We start from the raw sequence: 18,672 nt of genomic DNA, 5'->3' as shown, positions 1-18,672 counted from the left end.
AGTTTTGAATAAACTGCACAGTTTCAGGGCATACGGAATTTCATTATGTACATATTTTACTATTATTCATCACGCATCACGTAAAATTAACAAAAATATTCGCCAAATTGCTCAGATTCGACAAACCAAACTCGGACGCCATGTTTCTTTTCGAAAAAGCTCGAGAAGCCCCACAGTTGAAGGGTTTCACCGCCATTGCTGTCAGAATTGTTTGCAGAGTGAGTGTTTACCTCGGCGTTTTTCGCTTTTTTCCCTGTGAAGTAGTGTATTTTCCCGGTGGAAGAGTGGTGCAAATTGTGCTTGAGCATCCCAAGAAGGTCTTTCAAGTGGAGTTTGAGGAGCGGCCGCCGAAATGCCTGATTTTGTGACCCTTGATATGGAGTGTTGGCAGGACGAGTTGAGCCCGGTACAGTTGGCGGCATATGAGAAGGCCGAGAAGGAGCACAACGACATTCGGGAGAAGCTGTCTGATGTGCTGAAGGACAGCACTGGACAGAATATCTTCACCGGGAATGTGTTTTCGGCATATCAGCTCACGGGCCTGGTGACTGGGCTTGAGGATGTGGCGCAGCCCTTGTCGGCCATCCGGAGCGAAGGGAAGAAGGTCAGGGCGTCCGTGCAGAAGTCCTACTCAAAGTCGGGTCGATACACGAATGCTCCGACTGAGAATATCGAGATAGCCGACGATGATGACGACGATGAGGACAATGATGAGGATTACATGCCGCTGGCGAAGCGGAAAGCGCTGATGAACAAGGAGAAGAAGAGAGAGTCGCATATTTCTTCTCCGGCGACTAAGAAATCCCCCAAAGCCGAGACGCCAGTGAAGATTCCCGCTGTGGTGGCCAAAGTGCGACCATCTGAGGCCACCTCGATTGGCGGGCTGTCTTTGAATAGTGCTTCTCAGATCGCGGCGAAGGATTCGCCAGCGGGGAAGTCGAAGGAAGTGGTGGACCTGACCAAGGAGGATGGTGGGAAGGCCGCAGCGGATAGCAGAGAGATCACATTCAACAAGTTGCAAGGCAAAACCTATCCATCGCTCGTGGTTGTGGCCAGGCCATCACTGAAAGTGAAGGACAACGCGCAGTCTGACCGCGGAACGCTTGACACAAAGGTGAAGAGCGTGCTGACATATCCCACGACCAAGTTCACCGAGTGGCTCATCCAGCAGGGCCTCGTGAGGAGCGCCCAGACGTGTCAACTGCATCCGGACACTGCCCTGAAGCTGGGAATGTATTCAGACAGCTCGAAGTTTCCCTATTCCGGTGGCTACGTGTGGATAAGCTCGTGTTGTCCCACGCGATACGTGTCTGTCTTCAACGCTTCGATCTTCGAGGGGTCCGTGCATCCGCCATCGGTGATTCTGAAGCTCGTTTATCACTGGGCGTGCCAGACAAACGTCCCGAACGTGGTGCAGTGGGTGAAGGTGGACAATTTGTACGTGAAGGGCATCTACACCTTCCTGCGCGCCGTCTGCACGGTGGCTCTGTACTATCACATCACTCTGCTGGGTGGTGCGGGCAAGAAGATTGAGGTGGGCGTCATCTCGCTGGGCACCACGACCCAGGATGGCCAGCAGAGGCAGGTGAAGGTGGAGGTGCTCGGCGTGTACGATCCTGAGGGCAAGTTGATTCGTCTGCGCGCCATTGAGCCCTACACTGGACCGGATAAGAACAACAGGAAGCGCTTCGAGAGGATTCTGGAGCCACTGCGCGAGTGGGTGAATCGCGACAGCATCATCTTGACGGACTTGACAGTGGACAAGAGTTGTCTGCACACGTTGGGCTTCAAGACTGTCCATCAGGCGCTGCCGTCGGACTCCAGTCGCAACAGCAATGCCACCATTATGGACTACTTGAGGCGCATCGTGCCAAGGATGTTCCAGAACACGCTCTCACTGCTGTCCAGGGCCATCATTCAGCAGTTCCTGGATGAGTTGGTGTGGCGAGAGTGGTATGGCACGTCTCCAGGCATGGCCTTCGACAACATCGTGAATCATCTGGCGGAGCAGACGCGATTGGATCACAAAGCGTCACTCACGAGTCGTCTGAACAAGGTGAGAGCGGCGTCATTTTTATGGCTCTACTTCTGCAGCATTGAGCAATTTTCTCCTCCATTTCCAGGTGGCGGCGGATCCATTCCAGAATTGGCAGCACTTCTCGGTGACCAACACTAAGGGGAAGCGCAAAAGTATGTGAATCTACATATATCCAAAATCAGTACAACCTTCGCTCTCCCCCTCGAACATTTCCCAAGCCGAAGAAGCGTGAAATAAAGTGATGTTTATCTCATAGTCGAGACAGCTTTTGGGGAATGTTGGAGGGGCGGCGCGGAGCTTCTGGTGTCCTACAGTGTCACTTTTTCGGTTGTATTGCAGTGCCAGCCACATCGGCGATTCCCATAGCGGCTGCTGAGTCACCCAAGGCGATTACGCCGCCTGAGAAGAAGACGCCACTGGCTGTTGCGTCCACAAGGCGTGGCCAGGCGGCTCCGTCGCCACCAGTGCCGGCCGCCGCGCCCTCCAGTGGGGGTAAGGTGGGGCGGCCGAAGAAAGAGGACACGGCGGACAAGATTGCGCTGGAGAGCTACTATTATGGCGTCTTTGAGGGCGAGGGAACGACTGTGGAGGCCGGAGAGATGGTGAACTTCGAGATCAAATGTCCGGATTGCGACAAGGTGGTGACAAACAACACGGACTTGATGGATCATCTGTTCACGCACGTGACAACGAGCGTTGGCAGGAAGATCTGCCGCTACTGCTTGGACAGATTCTCCTCGCCGGACGGCCAGACGCGCCACATTCTGCTCGCGCATCCCATCGACACGAAGTACATGAGTCAGGGTGGCGGCTTCAACTGTCTGATATGCGAGCAGAGACACGCGAATCTCATCACGTTGGTCACGCACATGGGCATGCGTCACGTGACATCAGAGATGCCATACAAGTGCGGCGGATGCGAGTACAGAAGCTCAATTCTGCGCCAAACCATCGATCACTTCTACACGAAGCACAAGCTGTCCGGCATGCTGCAGTGCCCGTTCTGCCTGAAGATTTACGTGGCCGCCAGTGCGGATGAGGTGCACTATGCCAATGTCATGGCCTTCCTCAAGCACCTGCGCAAGCACATGCTGAAGACGGTGACGAAGAAGTGCTCGCGCTGCGCTCTCAGCTTCATCTCCAAGTCTGCACTCAAGATTCACAACACGTACGCGCACATTTCGCACTCGTGGCAGCAGCAGGACTTGCTGCCGGTCAACAAGGGCATCACGCACATCTCCAAGCCGAAGGTGAGTACGATCAAGAAGCTGACGGCGATTTTGAAGACTGCTTAAATTGAATCTGAATTGTGGGTAGATAAAAATCATGGCTTTCAGTGGTCAGCGTTGAAGGGAAAGACATTACTGAGACTTTCCACGATTGTTATGATCAATTCACTGTTGACAAGAAGATGAAAGTATTCTATGAATAACGAAAAGAAACAAAAAATTCCCGTGATAATTATGGAAGCAAAAAAGGGCAAAAAGGATCGCCCAACGTGGGGCTCGAACCCACGACCCTGAGATTAAGAGTCTCATGCTCTACCGACTGAGCTAGCCGGGCTTGATGATTACTCGGTCAAAACGAGCTCCGTCGCGGCTCAGCATTGAACTGAAAATTTGTCGAAAAACTCATATTTGATTCACATAAGAACACAATAGCGCTGAGATTTCATTTATAAAACCCAGATTTACTAATGAGGGCGAAAAATCGAGTATTTTGCTTGAGTTCTGTGATGTGATTTGCGAGTGTGCGGCGAAGTGTTTTGCCTTGCAGGGGTGTGAGTTGTTTCTCCTGAATATAGACAGAATGTTTACGCCTTTAGCAAGGGTTCGAGTTGAAGCAATTCTCATGCATGGCCCGGCTAGCTCAGTCGGTAGAGCATGAGACTCTTAATCTCAGGGTCGTGGGTTCGAGCCCCACGTTGGGCGATCCTTTTTGTGCCTTCTTCCAACTCCTTTTTTTCTTTTTCCAGCCCAAAGCTGACGTTCTGCCCACTCGTCCGGCTTCAGTGAATCCCTCTTACGAGGATGTCACTCTGAATATTCCCACTGGACGTCGATGCCTCGAGTGTGACTATGATTTTGAGGAGGACAATCATATTGTGTAAGTTTCGTGCACTTTCCTTGACATCTCATCAATTTTACTGAAAGGGGCTTGATCGGTGTTTTTTCAGGGGCTTGATGAAGTGCTCAAAGTGCAACAAGTTCCAGACGAGCTGTCTTCGCGCCTATCTCGATCACAGTCACGCGTGCTCAGCGCCTCCGCAGAATGCGGCTCCGCTGGGCAGCGATTTCGTGTGCGTGTGCGGCTTCGGTGGCAATGATGGGAATGTCCTGGCCATGCACATGGTCGCGTGCGAGCGCAAGAGTGTATATGCCACTGTGGAGGATGCCAATGAGAACACGGTGAAGCGCAATATGCTGGACATGTTGGATTTGGTGAGACGTTCCGATTCCACGCCTGAGCAGCAGTCGGAGGAGCAACTGGAGGCGCCACAGGAGCCTGAGCAGCCGGATCAGTTCAATACGCAGCTCTCGTTGGATGATTTGGCACCGCCGTCGGTTCTGCCGCCGCCTCAGGAGCCAGACAGAACGCCTCAGCTCAGAGACGAGTACCAGGTGAATTAAACAATACGATTAAATACCTGCCGACCAGATGTAAAGGCCCTTCTCTCTCATTTCAGTCTCTGGCTACGCCTCAGGTTCAGGGCGAGTACGAGCCGATGCAGCAGATGGACGTGGGCTCTGGACAGTTTATGTAGGAGAAAACCTAACGACACAGCCTCGCGTAAACTAGAATTTAATCTTAATTGAAGTACATTTTTTCTATCATCTGAATTGTTGCGTCTTCTTTGTGACGCTTTAGACGTTTTTCATAAAAAAAATTATAGAGATGTAGTTGCAATATTGCGTAAATAAAAATGAATAGTCGTCAGAGAAGGGCAATATTTGTTTGGTTTTAGGGTAAATTCGTGATGAAAAAGAAGAGTAATTTTAGACTTAATTGCAGTGCGAAAAAACATTATTTAGTTCAGTTTAGTGAGTATATAAAGAGGGAAAAGATGATTTCTGACCAGTTTTCTGTGAAAAGTGTAACGATGGGTGCTTTTGAAGTGATCTTGTGTACGTGTTTAGTTCTTCTGTGCCTTTGGAAGGGCCTAAAGACGTTTTTAAGATACTTCTGGATCTCCAGGAAGGTTTCCTACATCGCTGGACCGCCACTAATTGGCGTGATAAAGAATGTTCTGCTAAACAAAACGAGTTTCGCTCAATTATTCCTGGATCTCTACAATCATCCGAAGACAAGGAAAGACGCCGTGACTGGATTCTACTTCTTCCACAAGCCTTGCCTTCTGATCCGCGATCCGGAGCTCATCAAGAGAATTCTGGTGAAGGATTTCAACCAGTTCATGGACAGAAGAATGGCTTCCGATCCCGAAAGTGACCCGATTGGTATGAATACACTGGTGAATGTTAAGGGAGATACTTGGAGGAACATTAGAAATCACATAACTCCAGTCTTCACTGCGCACAAACTGAAGAACTTTTTCCCGTTGGTTGTGGATGTTTGCGAAGATTTGGAAGTTAAGTTGGCCAAGGAAATACCTTCCGGAACTTCTGGAGAGATCAATCTGAAGGAATTCGCAGGACTTTACACTGTCGAGACAATTGCGTCATGTGCTTTTGGAGTGAAAGCCAATTGTTTCCTTAATCCGGATTCCGATTTCCTCAAGAAAGCTCAAAGAGTTGTCGATCCATCGGATTTCAAGAGAGTTATTGAGTTGGGAGCGTGTTTCTTCTTCCCCGAGTTTGCCAGTGTTTTCAAGTTGAGATTCTATTCCAAGGAAACGGACGAATTCCTCCGGACAGCCATTCTGGAAGTGATGGAAGAGAGAGAAAAGAGTGGTTCGAAGAGGAATGATTTAATTGACGCTCTGATAACGATGAAGAACACACAGAAGGAGATTTTCCACACAGATTGTCTCATTGCTCAAGCGGCAGTTTTCCTAGCCGCTGGATATGAAACCTCATCGTCAGTGCTTTCCTTTGCCTTGTACGAACTGGCCAGGCATCAAGATATGCAGGAGAAACTGAGGAACGAGCTCATGGACTTCGCCAAGAGCGGGAAGGAGATGAATTATGAAAATTTTGCCAATTTAGAGTATCTTCATATGGTTTTTCAAGGTAAGAATTATTTATTTTAAAAAATGTTATTGTAATTTAACTTAGAAATTCACTTTTTAGAAACCCTTCGACTGTATCCCAGTATTCCTTTCCTGGAGCGCACTTGCCAGCCAGCTGATGGTTCAGAGTCTTATTCATTGGCGCCCTTTCATGACTTCTCTGTTCCTAAAGGAATGCCGATTTACATCCCAGCAATTGCCATCCAAAGAGATCCCAACTTCTTTCCTGATCCTCTATCTTTTCGCCCGGATCGCTTTGCCGTCGACGCTGAGCCTCGTATTGATCATAATCTACTGCTAGGCTTCGGACAAGGGCCTAGAAATTGCTTAGGATCTCGCTTTGGAACGCTCCAAGTGAAGATGGCTCTGGCAACGATTTTGCCTAAATATCGCTTGTCTTTTTGCAAGAAAACACCTCAAAAGATAGTGTTCAATAAGAAAACAGTGCCCATGTTCTCAGAAGAGCCCCTGATCATCACATTCAGGGAGATTTGATGAGGAAGAAAGGCTACCAGTCAATCCAGATTGAATTTGCAATTACATCACATTCCAACTACTTACTTTGGCTCTTTTAATTTGACTTACAGCTTAACATTTACAAATTTTTATTAAATTGCTCATTTCTTGAAAATTGTTCTGTTGTTATTGATTTCCAATTCTGTACTGAAATTCATGCACTGAAAGTTTTCCAATCATGCCGCACTTCTATGTCAAATGATAAAAATTGCTCATCACGCCATTTGACATAAATTTCGCGTGCAAATGAAATAATTTTATATTTATTGAAGGGTGTAAAACGTGCTTAATTTGTGCAGATAAAGAAGGTTTATATAAAGACGGAAAAGATGATTTCTGGCCAGTTTTCTGTGAAAAGTGTAACGATGGGTGCTTTTGAAGTGATCTTGTGTACGTGTTTAGTTCTTCTGTGCCTTTGGAAGGGCCTAAAGACGTTTTTAAGATACTTCTGGATCTCCAGGAAGGTTTCCTACATCGCTGGACCGCCACTAATTGGCGTGATAAAGAATGTTCTGCTAAACAAAACGAGTTTCGCTCAATTATTCCTGGATCTCTACAATCATCCGAAGACAAGGAAAGACGCCGTGACTGGATTCTACTTCTTCCACAAGCCTTGCCTTCTGATCCGCGATCCGGAGCTCATCAAGAGAATTCTGGTGAAGGATTTCAACCAGTTCATGGACCGACGAATGGCAACAGATCCCAAGACTGACCCGATTGGCATAAATACTATACCAAATGCTAAAGGCGAAACTTGGGGAATCATTAGAAATCACATAACTCCAGTCTTCACTGCGCACAAGCTGAAGAACTTTTTCCCTTTACTTGTAGATGTTTGTGAGGATATGAAAGTTAAGTTGGCCAAGGAAATCCCTTCTGGAGGCTCTGGGGAGATCAATCTAAAGGAATTCGCTGGATTTTATACTGTCGAGGCGATTGCGTCATGTGCTTTTGGAGTGAAAGCCAATTGTTTCCTTAATCCAAATTGTGACTTCTTCAAGAAGGCCCAGAAGATGGTGTGTCCAACAGATCTGAAGAAAATCATTGAGTTTGGAACGTGTTTTTTCTTCCCCGAGCTTGCCAGTGTCTTCAAATTAAAACTTTTTTCAAATGATACTGAAAAATTCCTCCGGACAGCCATTCTGGAAGTGATAGAAGAGAGAGAGAAGAGTGGTTCGAAGAGGAATGATTTGATTGACACTCTGATAACGATGAAGAACACACAGAAGGAGATTTTCCACACGGATTGTCTCATTGCTCAAGCGGCAGTTTTTCTAGCCGCTGGATATGAAACCTCATCGTCAGTGCTTTCCTTTGCCTTGTACGAACTGGCCAGGCATCAAGATATGCAGGAGAAACTGAGGAACGAGCTCATGGACTTCGCCAAGAGCGGGAAGGAGATGAATTATGAAAACCTGAACAACTTAGAGTATCTTCATATGGTTTTTCAAGGTAAGAATTATTTATTTTAAAAAATGTTATTGTAATTTAACTTAGAAATTCACTTTTTAGAAACCCTTCGACTGTATCCTAGCCTCCTCTTTCTGGATCGTACTTGTCAGCCAGCTGATGGTTCAGAGTCTTATTCATTGAAGCCTTTTCATGATGCTTCCATTCCGCGAGGGACACCAGTGTACATCCCAACAATTGCCATCCAAAGAGATCCCAACTTCTTTCCTGATCCTCTATCTTTTCGTCCTGAACGTTTTGCCACTGACGCTGAGCCTCCAATCGATCAACGAGCCTTCCTAGGTTTCGGACTGGGACCTAGAAATTGCTTAGGATCTCGCTTTGGAACAATTCAAGTGAAGATAGCTCTGGCAACGATTTTGCCTAAATATCGCTTGTCTTTCTGCAAGAAAACTCCACAAAAAATTGTGTTTCAGAAAAGTACAATATTCTTTATATCAGAAGAACCTCTAGTCATTGAACTCAGGGAGATTTGATAAGCATAATAAAAATTGAACGTGTTTTGATGACTTTAATAGCTATGCCATCATTTGATTAATTTACTATGTTGCTTAGATGGAATAAAATGAAATGAGGATAAGTACTTGAAGCACTATTGGCTGTCCAGGAATATTTCTTACATCTCTTGATCCCTCACTGATTGGCGTGATAAGGGATGTTCTCCTGAATAGGACTAGCTTTCCCCAAATATTGATGAATCTCAGTTCAAAAAGAAGAGAGTTCTTGCTTTCCCCGCAGATGCCATCTTCCTTACATTCCAGGACATAAAGATTGAGTAAAGATTTGTGTAAATAACCTGTACATATTTATTGTCTAAATCACCCGAAAATCACCCAATTTTTTCTCTATATATGTACATATTTTCTACGCGCCCATTTGTGAATTCAGTGGAATTGAACGGCCCTCTTGGTGGTTTTCCTGAGGATGAGTTTGCCCATGGGATTGGCAAAGGACTCTCCGTCCTGGAATGCGGTGAGACCTCGCAGAATAGTCGCATGGACCTTTCCTCTGACCACTTTTCCCATGTACGGATTCGCCTTGTTCTGGAAATGAATGATATCACTGGTGATCGTGAATGTGCCCTCAGGGTCCCACACGCAGAAGTCGGCATCGTAGCCCACGGCGATCCTGCCCTTGAACCCATCGATGCCGAGGAGTTTGGCTGGTTCCTGGCACAGCAGACGCTGCAGATCCACAAGGGTGAGCCCCTGACTCTCACAGTGCGTCCAGAAGAGCGACAGCCCGAACTGGACTGAGGAAATTCCGCCCCAGGCGCGCATAAAGTCTCCGCGACTCTTGCCGTAGGTCAACAACTTCACTCCTGGCGTACTGGGCGAGTGATCAGACACTATCATATCGATATCACGCGCTTGAATAGCTTCCCACAGCTTCCGGCGATTCTCAGCGCTCCTGATTGGCGGAGCGCACTTGAATTCGGTGTGCGCATCAGGAATCTCTTCAGCTGTTAGTGTTAGGTAGTGATGGCAAGTCTCCAGAGTCAATTGAGCGCCATTGGCTCTGGCTTCCCTAATCATGGGCAGAGCGTCGGCCGTCGAAAGATGCACAATATGAGTTCGAACGCTGCAAAAAGCATTTACAGTGGATTTAAATTTCTCGTCAAGTTTCAAACGTAAAATCGATAAAATCTTACTTGTACTTGGCCGAGAGGCGCGTGATCATGTCTATGGCCTTCACCTCCATGATTGACGGCCTGGAGTGGAGATAGGTGGAGTACTTCTTTGGGTTCTCCTCCATGATTTCCATCCTGGTGGAGCCGCACTCGAGTTCGGCGTGAAACTGCAGAAAAATGTCCGTTGAGGAGACATCTTTTTTTTTAACAGAGACAAGAAAGAATTTCTCACCGCCAAGAGACTTCCGGTGCCTTCGAGGATCTTCAGGGCTTCTTCCACATGCTCTTCATTGACATGCGGAAATTCAGGCACTCCGCTCGGGCAGAGGAAGCACTTGAAGCCAATGACGCCGTTCTGCACGAGTGGCAGCAGATCAGAAGCATTGCTGGGAATCAAGCCACCCCAGAAGGCCACATCCACAAAGACTTTCCCATGCGCCACACTCGTCTTAACCCTGAGATTCTCCACGGTGGTAGTGGGTGGGATGGAATTTCTGCAAGACCTCGGTCATCAATTTGCACGTTCGTGTGTAATCATTACGCAGTTGTACTCACAGTGGCATATCGGCAATGGTGGTGAAACCGCCCGCCGCGGCCGCTTTCGTGGCTGTGGCAAATCCCTCCCAGTCTGACCTGAAAGTGGACCAAGAGATTGCCTGAGAAAGTTCCCAAAATTTCCCCACACACGCCACACTACTTGCCAAAAAGTGCAATAATCAAATTTGATTTCAACACGGATTTTTCGTGATTTTGTTGAAATTTTTTTTGTGTGAAATTTGAGTGTGAGAAAAATACGCATCTGCAATGATGGGGATTGAGATTAATTGCTTTAAATAATAATTTTTGATCATCGCCAAACTTACGCGTTCTCGCATTTGCACTTACGGCTCAGCTTAGCTCGGATTTGTTTTGCCATGGACTTTTTTAGATCCTTGAAAAAGATTCGAACATATATTCGATAAAATGCAAATTTATGGCTTTGCCCCTGCGACATCGAAAGTCGAGGAAGTCAATATTCAAAACAGAAACGACAATTAAGTTCCCCATGCTCTATTTATAGCTAAAGATAATTCGAAGCGTTATTCGTACAATTGAGCACATGGCATTTTTTGCTGGACACACGATTGCACATCAAGCAGAGGCGCTCAGCGCCCCGCTGTCTGGAAATCAGGGTTAGTAAGAGCTTAGAAAGAGAATTTGGAAGTGATTTCACAGTTACGCGCTGCTAAAAGAGCGAGAAATCCTCTCAAAATGTCTCTCTCGATGCTGAAATTGCAGTTTTAGTTTTTGAGAAGAACAGCCATTTAACAAGTGCACACTTTGCTTTCTGTCCTAGATAGTATGTCTCAATTAATAAATCGCTTTTGATTTTCCAATAAACTGTGAATCAGAAAAAGTAGTGAAGGTCGAATGTTATGCATGATAAGGCTGGGCATGTTTAGAAACAACAATGTTCAAAGGAGGTTTTCAGCACGAGACACAAAATATTTGCTCTCTGGACGCGACAGAGGCGCATTTGCACAGCTGAGGAAGGCATGAGAGAGAGTGTCGTGCAGAATCTCACCCACAGTGATAATGAGCGTGTCACGATAATGAAATCTCACCTTCCCGGATCATTGATGTGCACGTGCGAGTCAATGAGGCCAGGCATGATGATAAGATCGCCAAAGTCCACAATCTACAACCAAGAATTTGACCATAAATTACTGATTTTCGCGAATTCAGACGGCAAAGTATTTCATTTATGATAAGAAATAACACTAGGAATTGGCATCACCTCTCCAGATCCATTCTGATATATCCAGGAATTAACCTCTCCTGCCCTGGTTAAAATATCTGTAATTTTACCTTGATCCGACACTAGGATCCCGCCTTCGATCAGTTCACCATCCACGAAAATTCTCTTACTCACGAACAGCGTGTCCATTTTACTCGCGTCGCAATTCCTGATCCTCTCGACAACACTTGCGATCAGACGCGCCCGGAAGGTGGCTCAGCACTGACCGGAGAGCTTCGCTAGACTATTTTTATTGTCTCTTGGACGATCTCCAAGCGCGTCACGTGACGAGTGCGCTTTCGAAGGAGGGCTCTGAGCTGAGAGTCGCGCGGGCGACGCCAAAGCACTATAGAGTTGATAAGGCGAGGGCGGCGAGGGCTTTCAATGGCGAGAGGACTCAAAAAAATAAGGCACTCGTGAACAGATAGACGAAATTGGCCAATGAACTCCTGAGATAAGTCTTATAAACTGCGAGACTGCGTCGCATATAATGGAAACGCTGGGGAAAAAAACAGCTAAGAAAAAGGCGATCATTGCAAAAATGATACTTTTGTATGATGTCTAACTTGGCAATAAAAACCGCTCAACTTTGAGCACAAAAAATTTAGTTAAATTAGCTAATTTGACTGAAATTTATATGAGTAAGATTTGTGCGCTCTTCTCATTAAGTATGCTTAAATTGGTTTTTTTGCAAAAAAAAGGGAAAAAAAGAAAGAGAAGAAGTGATTTTCGTGGTAAATTGCGTTAATTGTCTTCCGTAAAGGGAATTATAGTAAGAATAAAGCAACTTTTATTTCCTAAATCTCTAAATACTGTGTAAATCGACAATATAAAGCTCTGAAAGCAAATGCTTAGTATGAGATTGCTTGAAAAACCTCATAAAAAGATGGAGATTGCATCGCTAGCAGATAAGACACTGAGTCGCAATTATTTAAGTACTTCCGGGAAGAGAGTGGAGTTGAGATGTGCTGCCAATTAACAATAGAATCTTGCGGAGTGAGTAAACAAAAATGTTCCTTTCAAATGTACAATTTAGAGATAATCTCTCGAGCCTCTCGAGACCCCTTTGAGCCTCCGTCGGCCACTCTGGCGCACATCTCCAGGATGGATCATGTGTTTTTAAATGTCTGTAATGGAAACCGTCAGTTGTGGAGGCAATAAATACGCGTTGATATGAGGCATGGCAGTTTTGTGGAAGCTCAAATATTTACCACAATAATCCATTGTGATAAGACCTTATCGAACCCCCTTTCGCCTGACGTCTCTCTGAGCAAAATACCTCGTGGATGCAAAACGCAGTTCAGCAGCTGATAACGGAGGCCTGAGATGAGACAGAGATTGCCAACGTGTGTCACGATCTCTCTTTATTCTCTCCTTCTCTCTCTAAAGCTCTTGCTTGCGCTCAATCTTGTGCAGCTCCACTTCGAAGATGAGTGTGGAAGAGGCAGGAATCTTGTCGCCCATGGCGCGCTTGCCATATCCCAATTCAGGTGGAATGACGAGGCGTCTCTTCTCACCCTCACACATGCCCAGCAATCCCTGATCCCAGCCCTTGATGACCTGTCCGGAGCCCAGCGTGAACGTGAAGTGCTGGCCTCTGTCTAAGCTGCTGTCGAACACGGTACCGTCCTCCAGGGTTCCGGTGTAGTGCATGTGCACGAGGTCACCTTTCTTGGTCTTCATAGAGCAGTTTTCCACGCGTTTCTTTATGCCAATCTTCAGCTTTCCCTCGGCGTCCGCTTCCACAGCGAAAAGTGCCATAAGGGCGATTGATATGACCAAAATTTCTTTCATTTCACTGCCTCTGGCGTCTCTTCTGTCTCCTGCACTGGGATTTCTGTTGAAATTATAGAGAAATTGCGTAAAAATCCGCGAAAAATAGTTTCTCTCCGCACTTTGTTTACCTCTTTCTAACCTCACTCTTGTGGTGTTTGAAAAGTTCGTCCAAAACGCATTTGACTGGCTTCCGATGTTCGAAAAAAGAGGGGAAATGTGTCAGTGTCCGGACGTGTGAGAGGGTGTATTTTGACTGGGAAAAGGACCCCTTATCGTGTGAAAATCCACAAGAATGCCATCGAAGAAGAAGAAATACAATGCCAGATTTCCTCCAGTGAGTGTGAAAGAGTGAAATACCGGCCGTGGCAGTGAGAAAACCCCGATGAAAGGGTGTCCCTTTCTCTGGCATCATCTCAACTGATTTTCTCCGTTTTCCTTCTAGGGGAGGATCAAGAAGATCATGCAGACGGACGAGGAGGTGGGAAAAGTCGCCCAGGCTGTGCCAATCATAATTTATATCCTTTCAAAAGCACTCGCAAATGCGGGGGTTGCATAGTGTGAGGTTATGATGCGAGTAGAGGGAATTTTTGCTGGTATTTTTTATTTTTAGTCGTTAGACATGTGATTTCCTTAACATAGGCACACCTAGGACATTGGAGCTGTTTGTGGAATCCCTCCTCACCAAGACAGTGCGCATCACGAACGCCCGTCACGCCAAGACGCTGTCACCGTCGCACATGAAGCAGTGCATTATGTCTGAGAGTCGCTTCGACTTCCTGCGAGAGCTGGTGAAGAATGTGCCGGACATCAGTGTGGCCGAGGAGGTGGAAAGTCCACCGCCGGCGGCCACGGAAGATGCCACAAACGGCGGGAGTGCACGGAACGGGCGGCCAGAAAGAGGCGCAGAATCGTGGCTGCGGAGCTACGGCCGCCCAGTGTCCATGGACTTCTCGCAAATGGGCCGGAAGAGCCTCGAGACGGATGGAAAGTGTCTCACACCAAACATTGTGTACCCTGGCAGTGAGAGTCAGTCGGTGATCAAGTACACAGCCTCGAGACTACCCAGGGACGCTCAAGGTTCTTCCCGCCTGCCCAAAATGCCCCGCCTTGACTGCCAGAGCGCCCCGCCGCGCTCCGGCGACGCCTCCGTCTTCAGCTTCGACGTGCGACAGAAGTTGCCCAGCCCGCTGGTCACGTCCACCGTCACGTCGGCCAGCGACGTGAGCAGTGTGTCCGCGCCTCCGCCCGTCCTCAAGATCGACATCTGCAACACGCCCGTGGTGAAGATCGACTACAGCTACTTGCCGCTGAGCGGGGCCCCTGCGGCGCCACCGGCCTCTGAGCTGGACGAGGATTACGACAACATCTGAGGGCGCGCCGCGGGAGTCTCTCTTTCTCTGCTGTCCTTCCCAGCTCTCCGGCCGCCCGAATGGTACAAACACAGACTCTTGAGTTGCTCATCGCATTGAAATTAGTTCTTCTCCACATTGATCAGTCTTTCCGGGCTCAAATGCTGTCGTTTTATTCCAATAAAATGTAATTTTTAAGTGATTCCGTCTTTGAAGCAACACTGAAGATCTTCTCATCTGCCAATCACAATCTTCCTCACATTTACAAAATAAATGATCGAGTATTGAAAAAGGTCGTTTATTGTGGCTCTTCACTTTCCTAAATCTTATAAATAACTGTGATATCTCGCTAAGGCACTTAGAGTAGATTTAAACCTTACAAATGGACTACAGGCGAAATCCCTAACGCTACATTACTCCACCATTCCGCGGCTCAAGCACACACAAGAACGCGTTCTGTACAGAATCCAGAGGGACGAACAATGGAATGATGTGCTGGTTAATTTAGAGGCGGCATTATTAAATATCGTTAGTTGTGTGTACACTGCGCATCTTCAGTCAGTTTGCTGGCTCCGGCTGGGCAAGATTGATTCGGCTCTCTCTAGCTGAACTCGTCGCCCGCATAGAACGCCTCGCATGTCTCCATGAGCATGAGGATGGGATCGATGCGATACGGGAAGCGTCCGCTGGCCACCAGTTGCTGTATCTTGTGCCGCAGCTGAATCAGCACGTCCATCGTGCGCTCCAGACACCGGCTGCCGATGCTGGAATCCTGGCACGAGCTCTGGAATAGCTCCCAGTTGCGGCGAATGTACTTGAGGAAGCGCAGCAAGTAGCACAGGAAGCACGTCTCATTGCCGAGCAGGAAGTCCAGTAGCGGCATGTAGCTGTACGAGATGACTTCCAGGAACTCCACGAACGTGAAGATGGGATTCAGCATGGCCACCAACTCGGGAAAGTCCTTATTTCTGAAGCTGATATTCGCCGTGACGTCCAGTGTGCAGAGCATCGCCTCCAGCAGGTAATCATCCTGATCGGCAAACAGGTGAATCAGAATTTTGCTGAAGTGCGTCTCTGGATGAAAAGACAGTGTGTTCTTGATGAAGTCCGCCAACTTTCCCAGGGCATCTCTGATGCTTCTCTCAATTTCCCTCATGTCCTGATCCGCCTGGAACTCCGTGCTCGACGTGCTGTCCATGGAGGAGTCCGAAGAGTCACTGCGCACCTGCTTCGCCGTCATCGCTACGGACTTCAGCACGAGTAGCACGAATTTCTGCAGCAACGATCTGTCCACGATACCCTCGCGTCTTATCACTCTGCTCTCCAAGCCCTCGTACACCACATTCTCCCCGTGTTGGCCGATGAATGTCACTGGATTCTCCTGGAGTCCCCGCGCCGACTCCCCTTGGCAGTCCTGCGGCAGCGAACGCAGTAGTACTCGACTCCTCACCTGCCTCACCACTTGTGTGGCCAGATCGCACTCCGCCTTGGGCGGGAAGTCCTGCAGCGCCAGCGTGGAGCCATAGCAGAGCGCCTCGTTGAACAGTCCCAGCATTTGCCGGTAGACAGTCGCCGGCAGGTGAGGACTGAGCAGTTTCTGCAGCTTCACGAGAGGCTCCCGGAAGCGCAGCGTCTCATCGATGGGCAGATTAGCGTGCACCGAGATGACACTCTCCCAGAAGCCCAGTACCGCCAAGATGCACTGTTCAGCGCCGGCTATTCCTCGCCACGCTCGCATCACCGCCGCTAGACTCTCCACGATGCCATCCCACTCGTCTCGCAGCGCCTCGATCATCATCTGCTTCAGGCTGCCCGGATCGAAGCTCTCAGAGTCCGTGAGCCTCATCTGGCGACACCCACTCTCCGTCTCCCTCACGATCTGCCGCCCAGGCCGCCGACCCGCCGACGAAGACGACGCCACGGCGGCCGCCACCATCTCCGGATTGTAGTGAATGGCAAAGTAGTTATTCTCAATGGGCGGTAGTGGCGGCGGCATTTGCTCATCGTCATCCTCATCTTCCCTCTCGTCCAGCGGATGCTCTTCCGTGTTCTTCCACTCGACAATCCGCCTCAGGATGTCTGCACTCACCGCCACGCGCCTCATCGTCACCTCGTCCATCCGCTGCAGCGTCTTCAGGTTCTCCACAATGGGCTTCAGCTTCTCACCGGCCACGTGCATCCTCTTCATCGCCACCAGCAGGAAGCTGGCCATCACGCGCCCCGCCAGAAACCTCACGAATCTGTTGTCATGGTCACACAGCTCCGTCACCTCATCCACCAACGTGATCTCCTGCCGCAACAGCACATCGCTCGCCTTCACCACACCTCTACAGATGAAACCCTTCACATTCTGCGGCAGGTACACGTCAAACAGCAGCTGAATGTTCGACAGGAACTGCATGGTCTTCACCGGCGGCCACTCTTTCAGCGCCGCACCGCGTTTCTCTGCCTCCGGTTGGAACAGGCGCCGCAGCACGCGTTCACTCACGCCGCATAGGCATTGCTGCGCCAGGTGACTCTGTATCTCCACCAGATCCCCGTCCACGGGCGTCACTTTGAGCAGATCCGGAAAAGAGGGCGATATCCGCGCGTCCTCGTCTATCAGTCGCCTCGAGACGTTGTCAATCTCATCCCCGGAACACGGAGTGGTGATCTCTGGAGTGCAGGGATGCGTCTGTGGGAGTGAATTGCATCCAATCATGAACCAAGATCAAGCAGGAAATTAAAGTCACAATTCTTGTCCGAATCCCAACATCTTAACCAAGTTTGGATGGATGTTTTCACACTCACCAGTGACACAGATGGTGAGGAAGATGAGCTGGATGATTCGCTGCCACCATTAATCGCCTGTGGCGAAGCTATGATGTCCGGAGGCGCTGTCTTCTCCTCCGCCAGGACATTCTTGCTCTCGATGCGCTGTCGTTTCGTCACGGGCTGCTCGTTGGCCATCGCCTGAACCGCGGGACGATCTGGATTGGGATTTCTCACGCCGCCGGACAGAGACGGATCTCGCCGGAGACCCATAACCAGACACTTTCACCTCAGCCGCCTTCGCGCTCGTCTCACGCCCATCTTGGCATCTTCCGCCGCACTTCAGGATACTCTTCTCAATGGTCTGGAAGCAGAAACAGAGGCAAATTGGTCAAATATGAGTCTTATTGGACACTTTTCCGTCCGGAAAGCAGACTAATCTCAAGAAAGACACAAGAAAACCACACTTTGATATCAAAATTGGGAGTTAGACAAAAATTTAGCGGGTCTTCGTGGGTTTTTCCAACTTCCTGACCACAAAAACAGCCCTAAAGAAGCCAACACGCTTGACATTGTTACGCATTCCACACATTCTTTCGCTCTTTTCCGCACAATCACCACAGAAATCTCCAATTCTCCTCTTCGATTCGGTGAATTGCGCCACGCGAAAGGTTTTTCAAGTGATTCCAGCTGGAAAACACTACTGATTGTACAGAAAATGTGAGAAAACTGAATCAACTACTACTTGTTGCTACTGGTGTTGACATTCCTGCAGACGACATCGCGTCCATGAGTTTCTTTTCCCCCTCAAAAGCCGCCAAATCCACCGAAATTCACACATTTTTCTATCAGAAGACACTTGAGGAGGCTTCCTCAGCAATTTTTGAGCTAGATTTTCCTGAAAAAATTACCTTTTCTCGAGAATTTTCTCAGAAATACGAGAAATGTCACTTGGCTCCTGGCGACACAATCACTCTCACTTCTCCCACACTTTTAAACCTTCTCATGCAATTTCACCACAATTTCTCTATCACAATCCACAAAGTGATAACCCTAGATGAGATTGCAAGCACTTTCGTGAAGAAAATCGAGATTATCCGCGCTGAAAAGGTGATTTTCCTCGCGGAGGGCAAAAATCTAAAATGGTCGACGCCAGCTTCAACACACGACTGCCGATGG

General features: G+C 48.3%; 7 protein-coding genes and 2 non-coding genes across 10 annotated transcripts; 5 read left to right on the top strand and 4 right to left on the bottom strand.

Annotated features, from left to right (window-relative positions):
• Nucleotides 1–197: 197 nt before the first annotated feature.
• On the top strand, nt 198–4,962 carry LOC132255763 (uncharacterized). Its single transcript, XM_059751915.1, has 6 exons — nt 198–2,056; nt 2,124–2,190; nt 2,378–3,288; nt 4,014–4,144; nt 4,215–4,659; nt 4,725–4,962. Exons 1-6 carry the CDS (start codon nt 353–355, stop codon nt 4,800–4,802), a joined length of 3,336 nt encoding a protein of 1,111 aa, XP_059607898.1. The 5' UTR covers nt 198–352; the 3' UTR covers nt 4,803–4,962.
• Nucleotides 3,529–3,601, bottom strand: Trnak-cuu (transfer RNA lysine (anticodon CUU)). The gene has a single exon. It is a non-coding gene; the product is annotated as a tRNA-Lys (tRNA).
• Trnak-cuu (transfer RNA lysine (anticodon CUU)) lies at nt 3,897–3,969 on the top strand. The gene has a single exon. It is a non-coding gene; the product is annotated as a tRNA-Lys (tRNA).
• A 176-nt stretch (nt 4,963–5,138) lies between the features above and the next one.
• LOC132255927 (cytochrome P450 6g1-like) lies at nt 5,139–6,719 on the top strand. The gene is made up of 2 exons (XM_059752100.1): nt 5,139–6,225; nt 6,286–6,719. Exons 1-2 carry the CDS (start codon nt 5,139–5,141, stop codon nt 6,717–6,719), a joined length of 1,521 nt encoding a protein of 506 aa, XP_059608083.1.
• A 386-nt stretch (nt 6,720–7,105) lies between these two features.
• On the top strand, nt 7,106–8,841 carry LOC132255926 (cytochrome P450 6g1-like). The gene is made up of 2 exons (XM_059752098.1): nt 7,106–8,192; nt 8,253–8,841. Exons 1-2 carry the CDS (start codon nt 7,106–7,108, stop codon nt 8,684–8,686), a joined length of 1,521 nt encoding a protein of 506 aa, XP_059608081.1. The 3' UTR covers nt 8,687–8,841.
• A 157-nt stretch (nt 8,842–8,998) lies between these two features.
• Nucleotides 8,999–11,878, bottom strand: LOC132265671 (allantoinase). 2 transcript variants are annotated; one of them, XM_059766427.1, is made up of 6 exons: nt 11,618–11,878; nt 11,445–11,518; nt 10,396–10,473; nt 10,073–10,334; nt 9,862–10,007; nt 8,999–9,791 (listed from the first exon to the last, which is right to left on the bottom strand). In XM_059766427.1, the coding sequence occupies exons 1-6, from the start codon at nt 11,765–11,767 to the stop codon at nt 9,095–9,097; spliced, it is 1,407 nt and encodes a 468-aa protein (XP_059622410.1). In that variant the 5' UTR covers nt 11,768–11,878; the 3' UTR covers nt 8,999–9,094. The 2 variants fall into 2 exon arrangements, with proteins under 2 accessions (XP_059622410.1, XP_059622411.1); XM_059766428.1 differs by having other exon boundaries at nt 11,689–11,804.
• A 1,070-nt stretch (nt 11,879–12,948) lies between these two features.
• LOC132265680 (peptidyl-prolyl cis-trans isomerase FKBP2) lies at nt 12,949–13,478 on the bottom strand. The gene has a single exon (XM_059766438.1). The coding sequence runs from the start codon at nt 13,409–13,411 to the stop codon at nt 13,001–13,003; it is 411 nt and encodes a 136-aa protein (XP_059622421.1). The 5' UTR covers nt 13,412–13,478; the 3' UTR covers nt 12,949–13,000.
• A 71-nt stretch (nt 13,479–13,549) lies between these two features.
• LOC132265675 (dr1-associated corepressor) lies at nt 13,550–14,898 on the top strand. Its single transcript, XM_059766432.1, has 3 exons — nt 13,550–13,727; nt 13,836–13,908; nt 14,039–14,898. The coding sequence occupies exons 1-3, from the start codon at nt 13,686–13,688 to the stop codon at nt 14,761–14,763; spliced, it is 840 nt and encodes a 279-aa protein (XP_059622415.1). The 5' UTR covers nt 13,550–13,685; the 3' UTR covers nt 14,764–14,898.
• A 123-nt stretch (nt 14,899–15,021) lies between these two features.
• On the bottom strand, nt 15,022–18,658 carry LOC132265669 (protein lines). Its single transcript, XM_059766421.1, has 3 exons — nt 18,405–18,658; nt 17,533–17,857; nt 15,022–17,416 (listed from the first exon to the last, which is right to left on the bottom strand). Exons 2-3 carry the CDS (start codon nt 17,764–17,766, stop codon nt 15,344–15,346), a joined length of 2,307 nt encoding a protein of 768 aa, XP_059622404.1. The 5' UTR covers nt 17,767–17,857; nt 18,405–18,658; the 3' UTR covers nt 15,022–15,343.
• Nucleotides 18,659–18,672: the final 14 nt, after the last annotated feature.

This window comes from Phlebotomus argentipes, unplaced genomic scaffold, assembly GCF_947086385.1.
Source record: "Phlebotomus argentipes unplaced genomic scaffold, Phlebotomus argentipes genome assembly contig_5, whole genome shotgun sequence".
NCBI lineage: Eukaryota > Metazoa > Arthropoda > Insecta > Diptera > Psychodidae > Phlebotomus > Phlebotomus argentipes.
This window is presented reverse-complemented; position numbering and strand designations above follow the sequence as displayed.